The sequence below is a fragment of the Cetorhinus maximus genome, chromosome 6 (assembly GCF_964194155.1).
Source record: "Cetorhinus maximus chromosome 6, sCetMax3.hap1.1, whole genome shotgun sequence".
In the NCBI taxonomy this organism is placed as follows: domain Eukaryota; kingdom Metazoa; phylum Chordata; class Chondrichthyes; order Lamniformes; family Cetorhinidae; genus Cetorhinus; species Cetorhinus maximus.
Window position 1 is genome coordinate 96673307 of NC_135884.1, and position 12371 is coordinate 96685677.

The 12371-nt window shown below is 41.6% G+C and overlaps 1 protein-coding gene across 2 annotated transcripts in view; it reads left to right on the forward strand.

Annotated features, from left to right (window-relative positions):
• The first annotated feature begins 613 nt into the window (after window positions 1–613).
• Window positions 614–12371, forward strand: part of cetp (cholesteryl ester transfer protein, plasma) — a 32630-nt gene continuing 20872 nt past the window's right edge. Inside the window, exons 1-5 of one of the 2 annotated variants that reach the window (XM_078544135.1) lie at window positions 614–899; window positions 1807–1921; window positions 4938–5069; window positions 7838–7908; window positions 10590–10677. In XM_078544135.1, the coding sequence (XP_078400261.1) occupies window positions 761–899; window positions 1807–1921; window positions 4938–5069; window positions 7838–7908; window positions 10590–10677 (545 nt within the window). In that variant the 5' untranslated portion in view covers window positions 614–760. Of the gene's footprint in view, window positions 900–1168; window positions 1384–1806; window positions 1922–4937; window positions 5070–7837; window positions 7909–10589; window positions 10678–12371 lie in introns of those variants that run through there. The other variant, XM_078544134.1, reaches the window with a different exon arrangement.

Consider the following 12371-nt stretch of genomic DNA (forward strand, 5'->3'; position numbering starts at 1 on the left):
CTGGCTCAGTTTACTTTAAAGAGTTAATCTGATGGTGGGCTGCTGCGAATGTTTATTGTAAAAAGGTCAAAAGGTGATTAAAAAAAAAACAAGCGAGGCTATTTGCACTTTATACATGCAGGAAATGCATCATGTCCAGGAGGGGATTGCAGTGTGACTGAATACAACTCAGCTCTGTGATCTGGATGATTGAAGGCGTCCTTGGACTCCAGCATCCGCAGTAGTTTTTTGTTTAAAACGACAGCTCGATCAACTAAATAACAGGGGCAACGCTCCTGATCACTGGAGTCGGCTTTAAGAGCACGGTGGTGAGAGGAATGTGCCTCACTCACCGTGTAAACTAGTTTAAACGGAGGATTAACGTGTAAAAGAAGTTGATATATCTGGATCCTTTTAGGGGTTTGCATCCGACCGCTTCTGGTGCCATCAAAAGACGTGGGATATTTAACGTGACCTTGAAATTTACAACGTATTTACAATTTTGGGTCTGGCTCAATTTACTTTAAAGAGTTAATCTGATGGCTGGCTGCTGCGAATGTTTATTGTAAAAAGGTCAAAAGGTGATTTAAAAAAAAAACAAGTGAGGATATTTGCACTTTATACATGCAGGAAATGCATCATGTCCAGGAGAGGATTGCAGTGTGACTGAATACAACTCAGCTCTGTACCATAGATAACAAAGCCTGGTAGCATTCAGGACAGCAGCACATTGAGCCTCCATCCAGCGCTAGAGCTAACGGTGCCACACTCAGGTGGAAACATGTTCCTGTTGAGACAGCTCACTCCGGTGTTTGTATTCCTGAGTGCAGCCTCACTTTCTTGCGACGGTGGATCCCCAGCTTCATCCATGCACAGCACGGGGATTGTCTGCAGATTTACCAAGGAAGCGGGTTTAGTACGTAAGTTCCTTCGGGTGGGTGGCGAAAAAAATAAAAGCGGCGATCTTCCCCCCACGCACGCTCCCCTGAGGTGACATGACATGAATGTTTAGACCGTGTGTCGGGAGTGGTCAGATAAATCCGACAGTTTTGCAGATTAAGATCGCGGTGTTTGCTATCAATGAGAAACAGCTGGGGTTAGTATCAGAAAGTTACTGCGGAACTCGGTGACACTGCGTTGTTCTGAATTTGAGTGGGTCCGCTCGAGTTTATTTTCCATATGCACTTTCTGCCAGTAGGTGCATGAAAACCCATTTCCTCTATAACGTGGGAGCATTCATTTTACTCACTTCAGAGTCTGCACCAAGGATTCGCTACTACATTTATTCGTTCATGGGATGTGGGCATCGCTGGCTAAGACAGCATTTATTGCCCATCCCTAATTGCCCTTGTTCAGAGGGCATTTTTAAGACTCAACCGTATTATTGTGGGTCTGGAGTCACATGTAGGGCAGATTTCCTTCCCTTAATGCTAGTTAATTTACTTTTCAATATACAATGTGCAGTTTGAAGGCATTATTTTAAATAGACAGTATAATATCCAGAAGGATAATTCCTTCAGTTTATTTTGTATGTAAATTTATATTTTAAGAGTTATCACCTGGCTAAATCCTCTTTTGTACTGGATTAGGATTAAGATAAAGTTCTAGTTTTAGGTTTGTGCTGCAAGAAGCGTTTCCCTCCTGAGGCTGAATGTCACACAACTCACCAGCTCACTGAGATAACCATTGTAACAACCCTCATAGCTGAGTCTGTTTAGTTTGGCTGCTCCCAGAGTTTGGGTTGACATGATGTTGTTGAGTGTATTGTTTGAACTGGGAGAATATTCAGAACAATTTAATGAAACTTTCAAACTCCGTGTTTTCTAGTCAACCAAGAAACCAGTGATGTGATCCAGGCAGTATTTCGTCATGCTTCATTCCCTAACATAGAAGGGAAGAAATCTATTCTGCTTCTAGGCTCAGTTTCATATATTTTTAAAAAGTAAGTTGCTTGAAATGTCTTTAAGCTCTTTGTTTGCATTTGGCTGTGTGTATCTTAAGTGTGAACTGAATTTGGTAGTTGCACATTTTGATGAATTATTTCATGCTTTACTCAAACCAAAGCCTCCTATAATACAGCCCATCTCCTGCCTACTCCTACTCCTAATTCGTACCTTTGTATGCACAAAATTCTACAGCTCGGAACACTATGATATATTGAAATTCATCACAGTATCCAGTGAATCAGAATGCACTTCTACTTTCAAAGGAACAAAAATGCAGAGTAACCCTTTTGACCAATCCATGCTCAACCTGTTCTCTCCACAGATGCTACACCACTTGCGGAGCATTTCCAGCATTTTCTGTTTTCATCCCAATCTGTGTAAACTCTACCTACAGATATCTGGTGATCCCTACCTTAAGGATAGGGAACACTTTACTTCTTCACAATCCCTCATGAGGGTGGGCGAGGACGTTTGGAGTTGGGTAAACCACACAGTTAATATCTCTCTCACCTCAATCACCCACCTTTTGGCCTGGGCCAAAATCCTGGAACTCTCTTCCTGACAGCACTGTGTACCTACACCACATGGACTGTAGTGGTTCAAGAAGGCAGCTCACCACCACCTTCTCAAGGGCAACTAGGGATGGGCAATAAATGCTGGTCCCGCCAGTGAAGCCCACATCCCGTGAATGAATATTTTTTTTCAAAATCATCTTCTAAAGGCGTCAATTTACTTCAGATCTTGGGATTTGAAATTTCTCATCTTACAGTTTGGATTTTCTCTCTCAACTCTCTGTGCTCATTGCAATGAACAGCTGCCAGCAACTATTAGTTTGGGCTGTTCCTCCTAGGAACAAAATTCATACTTAATGTGTAAGATGACTGAGACTGTGAATGGGGGTATAGGCTGGAAGTAGTTTAGGATACCCACCGGGCAATCCTGACCACTCCAGTATATACTATGTTGTGAAATCACCTATTACAGACCAAAGTAACAAATTATATTTTTCTCAGATGTATCCTTGGCATTTAATAGCACTATCATCATTGAATCTCCCACCATCAAAATGCTAGGTGGTTACCATTGATCAGAATCTTAACTAGGCCAACCATATAAATACTGTGGCTACAAGAGCAGGTCAGAGGCTGGGAATTCTGCAGTGAATAACTCGCCGAAGCCTGTCCAACATCTACAAGCACAAGTCAGGAGCGTGATGGAATGCTCTCCAATTGCTTGGATGAGTGCAACTCAAACAACACTCAAGAGGCTTGGCAAATGGCCTGCTTGATTGGCACCTCATCCACCGTCTTAAACATTCACTTCCTCCACCACTGATGCACCGTGGCTGCAGTGTGTACCATCTACAAGATGCACTGCAGCAGCTTGCTAAGCCTCCTTCGACAGCAACTTCCAAACCTGTGACCCCTAGCACCTAGAAGGCAAGGGCAGAAAATGCATAGGAACACCATCTGAAAGTTCCCCTCCAAGCCACACACCATCTTGACTTGGAACTATATCACCGTTCCTTCACTGTCGCTGGGTCAAAATCCTGGAACTCCTTTCCTAACAGCACTGTGGGTGCACCTACACCACATGGACTGCAGCGGTTCAAAAAGACGGCTCCACTGCCACCTTCTCAAGGGCAATTAGGGATAAACAGCAACTGCTGGCCTAGCCAGTGACACCCATATCCCATGAAAGGATATAAAAAATGTACATTGATAGAAAAGCAAATTACATCATCAGATAAACAACAATATAGGTGTGGGCAGAGAAAAGAAAAATAATAAAACAGCAATATTCTATTTAACATAAATCAATTTTAACATTCTTTATTTTATTTGCATTCCATTTTCAGACCATTCATGTCCTCAGGAGCTCCTAAGAGACCATACAGTCAATGGAAGTACAGACATTGTTGTTTTGCATGTTAATCTGTGTACAATAAAATCCAACAAACAGCAATGAGATGAATGACCAATTAATCTGATTTTTGTTGGTATTGATTGAAATTGGATAGGTGAACTCTCCTGCCCTTCAGATATTACCCTAAAACCTTCTCTAATCCAGCTGAGAGGGCAGACGGGTTTAATATCCCATCCAAAATGGCTGTGTCGCCACTATTTACACTGCCTTTGATTAAATCAGGCAAAAAGCGTGAAGCAGTTTCCATTTCCATTGTAGCCAGTTCCAAAGTTGACAGTGAAAGTGTGCTAAGCGCGCTAAGTATTTTGAACAGAAATAGGTGCTCGCTCATTAGTTTACACCTTATTAAGATGCCATTACCTTGTAAACTTAATAGCCTTTGCTGTTGGGTTACAGCTTGCATTGCTCAGCATTGTCTGCAGTAATGGAGGTAGGACCTCATTACAGTATAAGCATGGCCACTACATCCTTGCACATGTACTTCGCTCATTTATATTTCTGCTTTCTGCCCATACTTACCTAAGGAACATTGTAAAATATCCAAAATCAATACACACGTCTACAAAGCAGTAGTTGAATCTTGGTCAATTATATACTTAGCTATTGACAGTTTAACATTAAGTCTATTTTAATTCTTCTCAACATTACCATTATTGCAGATGGAGGGTTAAACCATACAACTCGCATGGCAGGCAGATCACTTGTAATAAGTGGTAGACACTGTACTTCCTCAATGATATGCAGAAGTGCCATCTTAGATTATGGGCCAAAATCCTGGAATGTGGCTTGAACACATGATCTGCTGACTCAAACATAAGAGTGTTAATGAACCAAGGCTGACCAAACTGAATTACACAGTTGGTTTTGTAAACGTTTTAATCTGCGCCAACCTTTGAGTGCACTGAAGTGACCATGTTCTGAATTGGCCATACAAAGCTGAAGGATGAATTGGGCATGGATGCAAATTCCTCCAATCTAAAATGGAAATAAGTCTCTGCCTGTTCCCTTAAAAGGCCTCAGGAGGTTGTATATAAATCAGTTAAACCAAAGTAGTTTACAAAAGGATATTTCTCTGTGTTTTTTGAGTTTGCAGATAAACAACATGTCCTTGGAAAAGAGTGACGCTGACCTTAGTGATAAGAAAGGAATCCTAATCTCTATCCAGAATGTGGCTGTTGCCTTCAAAGGGACCATGAACTATGCATACTCCAACTGGCTGCAAGTATTCAATTTTAACTAAGCAATCTTTGTGTTTGGATTTATAACAAGACGAAAATAAGTATATAGTTTGGTGCAGAGTAGTTGGATGTTGTTGCTATGAATGATTTCCTCTCTGTCCCCTCCCCGATCTCTGCCCCTCCCCTACCCCCAGTGATGAGGCCCAGAGGTGAGTAGTCAAGTCATTCTGTATTGACAAGCAAACCTTAATCATCAGTTATAGAATGAAATGAAAGAGGTTCAAGATGAGAGAGGTCTGAGAACAAGTCTTCCCTCTTGGTCAAGTAGTCAAGGCCATGGGAAAGGAGTAAGGAAATGTTAGAAAATAGTAGTTAAAGTTCTTGCTGGGGGAGGTCGGAGAAATATGTATTATTTCCACAACAGTGGCCAGTGATGCAGTGTTGATTTTCAATGTGAATTATTGGCAGAATTTAATGCTGCCCTCGGGAGTGGACTGGGAGGTGGTGGTGGTCATAGAATTGGAAGGGGAAGTAAGGAATGGAGTGTCCGCATCTTCCTGATTTGCTCCGATAAAGTCAGGGGTGGAAGAGGTCGAAGACGGGCTTCCAGCCTGGAGACCAATTGAAGCTTTTAAGTGATCAAAGAATGACCACATCAGGCACACTGTGGACCTCGGAAGGCCCCCCAGTATCTCAGACTGCCCCCACTGAAGGACTTCCCTCCAGCACTCCACAATGACCAACCCCTCGCACCTCGCCAGGACCAGCCTGATTGGCCACTTGAGCCCCACAGCCTTACCTCAATTCCAGGGCCACCTCCATCTTCACTATTTGGAACAGGTTGCAGTACCAGCAGTGGCCACCACTTCCGGTGGCGCTGCTGGGACTAGACACCAGCCTTCTGATTGGTCAACAGCTCTTGGATGCGGGATCTCCACTTTTAAAGGGATGGAAACCCTGATGCCTGGTAGTTAACTGCCTGAAGGCCAATGAATCACACTGGGGCTTTCAAGAATGGCTGTGGCGGGGATGCCCCTGATGGATGATGTGTGAAGGACAGCCCTATGTTTTTATATTGTGTGAGCTTGGATCAATGAAAGAGAGTTGTTAAGCACTTGTACATAAGGATAATATCCTTCAAACGGGTGGACATCATTTTGAAAAGGAGATGGGGTAAACAAAGAGATAACTCCCTATTGAATAGACTCCAGAAACTAACCACACTTCCATCTGGCATTATATCAAATTACTCAGCATGGTGTATATAGTGTAATGAATATTCTGGTGGATTCAGATATTCTGGTAGATTCAAAATTACGTGAATAGGCAAGTGGTAAGATGTTAAAGTATCAATGACAACTACAGTGTTAACCATGAAATTAGCTCCCTTTGTGGCTGCTAGTGTTAATCTTTGAAGATGATAAAGACTATAAATTACTAAATTAACGGGGACATGGTGGAGTATTGGTAATGTCACTGCACTAGTAACCAGAGGCCCAGGCTAATGCTCTGCAAACCTGGCTCAAATCCCACCACGGCAGCTAGTGGAATTTAAATTAAATTAATAAATCTGGAATATAAAGCACTATTCTCAGTAATAGTGACCATAACAACTATCACCCATTGTTGTAAAAACCCATCTGGTTCACTAATGTCCTTTAGGGTAGGAATCTGCTCTCATCCAGTCTGGCCTACATGTGACTCCAGGCCCACAGCAACATGGTTGACTCTTAACTGCCCTCTGGAATGGTCCAGCAAGCCACTCAGTTTAAGGGCAGTTAGGGATGGGCAACAAACGCTGGCCTTGTCAGTGATGCCCACAAAAAAAATACTTGTTTTGAGCAGAGTGTTGCATCATCCAATCCCTTCATAAATGTCAAACAATTACAAAGAATTTTGGTTAATGTAAAACCTGGTTTTAGAATGTGTGTCAGCAACATAAAGATGTTGGATTAATACATAATTAAAATAATAAATGTTGTCATTAACGTTGCTGCAGGCTCAGAAGCAAAGCCCCAGTGATGGTCCAAAAGTCTGATTAGTTCCCATTGTATGAAAACTTATGAACAGGGAACGTGTTAAAGCTGCCACTATTTCTCCATTTTTTTTGAATGGTGTTCTTGTAAACATTTAGCAATGACAGTGCCAGGTTTTGTCTGCTTTTCAGGTGTAAAACAGGCACAGTGGTCATAAGCAATGGATGGCTTGCACGGTCCCAGTGCTATACTTGTCAAAGCTGTTATTCAGGTGGCCCTAGTAGCCACCTAAAGTAGGTATTAGGCCCCTTCCTCGCACAATGCCCATTTTAAGTGCCCATCTTAAGTACCTACTGGCATGCACTGTGAACTTGTTGCTGGGTATGGACCCTAAAAGCAGCCTGCAACCGATCTCTACCCCTTGATCTTTAAACCCTTAGCATTAGTAAGTACACTTTAATTAGTTCTTAATTGCAATTAGCATTTTTTTATTGATTTGAGCTTGTTTACATTGAGAAACCCTGATTGAGGAGCAAAATTGAGGTAAAATGACAGAGTAGTTAGACAATACAAAGCTCGGCTTTTAAAAGCTCGTAGATTCAGAAGGTTGAGGGAGGTAACTTGCATCACTTGCATGCTTTTGAAGAAATGTTGATGAAATTGAGGCTATGTCCTGTTGGCTGTCTGAATGTTAAATGACCCGGCATGTTGCTTTTAGGGGTAAGTTTTGTGGCATTGGGATTACGTTAATCAGAGAAGTGATTATGTGCATGTAACTCTATTGGACTGTGATTGGATTTACCTCAGCATCCTTCAATTATTCTTTTCTTAGGTTAAATCTAAATCACTCACTGGATTTTCAAATTGAGTCCCAGACTGATCTTAATCTTGCTGTAACTTTAGGTGAGTGTGATAACTAATATTCTATGGAATAGCAGGTCAGACTCATCTGTTATTCTGTCTAAACCTTTTTCTATATTGATGTATAATTTCAACATTTTTTTTAAGGGAATGCACTTTTTATTGCTTTTGATTCACCTTCATATACGTTCATTTGCCGGGGCTCCAAAAACTCTCATCCTTTTCAATAGGCTTGTAGAAACCCATCTGGTTCACTAATGCCCTTTAGGAAAGCAAATCTGCCACCCTTACCTGGTCTGGCCTACATGTGACTCCAGACCGACAGCAATGTGGTTGACTCTTAACTGCTCCCTGAAATGGTGTGACAAGCCACTAAGTTCAAGGGAAGTTAGGGCTGGGCAACCAATGTTGGCCTTGCCAGTGATGCTCGCATCCCATGAAAGAATCAATAAAAACAAAGTGGATCAGCAATTAGGCCAGGACTTAGGGTAATGTTAGAACCTGCCATGGGCTTTGTGAGGGACAGAGCCTAGGCCTAGTCATCACAAGGCCTGCGTCATTGGAGGGGATGAGGTGGGTATAGGGACAATCAGGCACATTGCAGCATGGGTGGGTGTTGTGAGAAGTGTGGGGAAATTGGCACTGTGAAAAAAGCATGGGAATTTGAGGATGGGGAATTGAAGGCATGATTTAAGAAACAGGTTCTTTGGAAGTTTTTGATGGTTAGGTGAGAGGGATAAAGGTAGAGGTAGAATTTGAGACTAAAGGCTGAATGATTAACCCCTGGTATTGGGAGGGAGAGAATAGGGTGGAAGCTGTAATTTAGAAGTAGGGAAACAAAGCTTAAATACAGGGGTGGGCATGGAGGGTTGGAGTGGGGTGGGAGAGGTGAAATGGTGGAGGTCGGCAGGACTCTGGCCACTTGAGTTTGAAATAGCTGAGGCTTGTGATGAAGGACAATGAGGAAACCATGTAAGAGAGTACTAAAGGAGTCACTATGAACAATTTTGAAAAAGACAACTGAGACCTGTCCTTTTAACCATGAGAGAGGGAATTGTTGGAGGTAAAATACTGAGTCTGCAACTATTTTATCTCTTGTAATGGTGGGTAGAGGTAGAGCTACTTCATACAGAAAATGTGCCCATTTTGTCCCTCCTGATGATGGTTTGTTTTTGCTGATAATCTTTATACCATGGTTGGTCAGGATTTAGGCAATTGAGAAAAATTGATAGATAATTTGTACACAAACCTTGTGATTATGAATAACCTGGAGACACCTTTGTGTACGTGCAGCACAGTGTCATGAAAATATAATAATTTTCATAATTTTATTGTGGCTTATTGTAAAAGTGGATTAATAGTAGGGGTTGGATAGTTTCTCTGTAGGTGTGTGTGTGTGTGTGTGTGTGTGTGTGTATGTGATTTAATTGAATTGGAGGCAGCTGGTCCAGAGGCTTTGAGTCATCAAAAAGAAGCTAGGTTTGAAATGCTAAATACATAAACATGGCTGAAGTTTTAGAATGTGAGGTGCAAGGAAAATTTGTATTTTTAGATAAATCAAAGTAGTTTGAATTTCAAAGAGATAGTAAGATGTTACACCTAGCCAGAAGAAGCTAAGCCAAACAGTGTGTTTATTTTTCCCAAAGGTTACTGATAAAATTAGTACTAAGAAAAGATTTGTATTATGAGAAAGGTAAAGTTTCAAAGACATATCAGAACAATGGAATTTGCATTAAAAAGGGAGAAACATGTATAAAGGGGATAAGGCTATGTGTAACAGAGAAGGCATTCTAAGATCTAACACAAGTGTGAAAAGCCTCCAGCCTCTGTGCATCAAATTGCTGCCTACAGGAACCAAAGCTGAGAAAACTCACTTTGAATTCTGCTGTCCAGGGTATCATGTTGCTTTGCCCGGGTCTGTTTAAACCTATTTGTTTTTATTGTTGCCTTAATGGAGGTGTAACTGAAAGCCAGATTAATTAGGGGTTTTAGGAGTTATTATAATAGTAATTTGTAGACCTATGTATCTGCTTAAAATCTTTTCTTTTGTTAATAAATGTTTAATTTAATTTTCTGAAAACCCCTGAAGTTCTGGTAGTTTTATTACTTCTGAATTCAGGGCACCCACCTTGAAATAAAATACAAATTGCAAAACAGTTGTGACTGTAAGATCAAGTTTCCCTTGTAGACTTGATCCGCCTGGCACACATCATCTGCCACATCATAACAACAGTTCGTCTGAAACTTTATCAGGAAAATATTTTTTCATCCAACTGTTTAAAAACAGTTGTGTGAGGTCCTATTTTTTGGGCATCTTGTCAAGAACTGCATCAGTCTGGATTTCCAGCCAATGAAATGACTGACTGACTCTGGACGTTTACAGTGCAGAAGGAGGCCATCGTATCTGCGCCGGTCAACAAAGACCTGACTACACTAATCCCATTTTCCAGCGCTTGTCCCAAAGCCCTGGAGGCTATGGCAACGCAAGTGAATATCTAAATGCTTCTTAAATGTTACGAGAGCTTCTGACTCAACCACCCTTTCAGGCAGTGAGTTCCAGACTCCCACTACCCTCTGGGTGAAAAATTTCTCAACTCCCCTCTTAGCCTTCTACTCTTACCTCAAATCTATGCACCCTGGTTATTGACCCCTCTACTGTACCCCAGGTAGATCCTGTATAATTCTTGACATGATATTGTACATGAACTTTTGATTTCTTACAGCCTGTGACAATGGGCGAATCGCTGTAACCATTTCCGATTGTCTGCTGAACTTTGACAAGTTAGTTCTGAAAATACAAAAGCACAAAGAGTAAGTCTAAGTTTCTGCTCCAATGGAAAAATCTGTGGTTATTTGACAATCTCTCAAAAATACATGGAAACCAAAGAATTGTCTCTCAAAGTTCACTCTTCAATATCGTACGTGGTGAGGGTCTAGTTTCAGCTGTACCACTCTGTACAGTTTGTGCTGGGAGGCCAGGCCAAGGGGTCAGAATGGAAATTCCATACCTGTGGGTTCTATTAAAATGGCATGAGCTGTAACTAGGCCCCATGGTTGCTACAGACCTTTTGTACTTGCTCTGTGGGAGGTGGGATAACGCCCTTCCTCATAACATTTCTTTGTTTTCTCACATTCGACACTGAGTGCCAGCTCTGGGTACCAACACTCCACAGCCAGACCTAATTTTAACCCAATTGTCGGGCAACTAACAGGATTGGATGCAATGTTGGCTATACACCCTGTCCAGTTTTACTCTCCATGGATGGGGTGTAAAACCACCATTCCACCTGATCCTGTGGGATTCCTTCCCAGTAAGTAGGATTAAAATGATCCCCAGTGATCCACAGTTTAACTGATGCCCACGGGCAAAGTGGAGGTGGGCTAGTCATGGGCCCCAGAACATATATAAGTACCATTATTCTGTGATCAATTTTTAACTGCCTGTTGTATTAAAAAAGCTCTGTTTACAGTTTAAAAGGTTTGTCAAACACATTTGTGTGAAATGGTACCCCTTTAATCACAGTAAAAAAATGCAGAATGCATCTATTAATGAAGGACTTGGCCGTATGTATCACTGCAAAAAAAAATCACAGAATTTAAACAGCTTGCGCTCAAGTTTTCCGAGTTCATTTTCACTTGTTCGTAAATCACTTCAGCTGAAGCAGGCCCAGCTCAAAAAACTAGCTGTAGCCCTAGTCGAAATAATGAAATTCCATTGATTGTGCTGGTTCAGGAAGACTCTTAAATTACGCTCATTGTCTTAGATACATAAGTACTGGTAGGCAGATTTTTGAAGATTTTCCACATAAAAATGTTTAATTTACTCAGAAACTGAGTAGTGTGTACCAATGGAACTATTAAGTGGCTCAGTTTTTAAAGTTATTTTCAGTGATTTTACATCAGGTTACTTGCAGGTGGAGGACTAGTCACCCTTATTAATATGCTTATTTTTGGTGATAACCCCTTTTTCAGCTGTAATAATAAAATTACACAGGTTACCATTCTTAAGTACATCAAGGAGTTTTCTCTAATAGAAAAATAAAATAAATAATTATGCTCAGTTACACTTGCTGATTACACTGGTCATGGCAAAGTTTTTGTTTGTGATTATGCAAATGAATTTTAGTGCGAACGTGAAGTGCAACTGAACAAGTTTGATTGCAAACACACGTGGATGCAAATTCCTGATTGCACCTAAAGTGGAAACTTCATTTCTTAAAAAAATTGGCTTGTGGGATGTGGGCATCGCTGGCTAGGCCAGCATTTATTGCCCATCCCTAGTTGCCCTTGAGAAGGTGGTGGTGAGCTGGCCTCTTGAACCGCTGCAGTCCCTGTGGTGTAGGTACACCCACAGCGCTGTTAGGGAGGGAGTTCCAGGATTTTGACCCAGCAACAGTGAAGGAACGGCGATATATTTCCAAGTCAGGATGGTGAGTGGCTTGGAGGGGAACTTCCAGTTGATGGTGTTCCCATCTATCTGCTGCCCTTGTCCTTCTAGGTGGTAG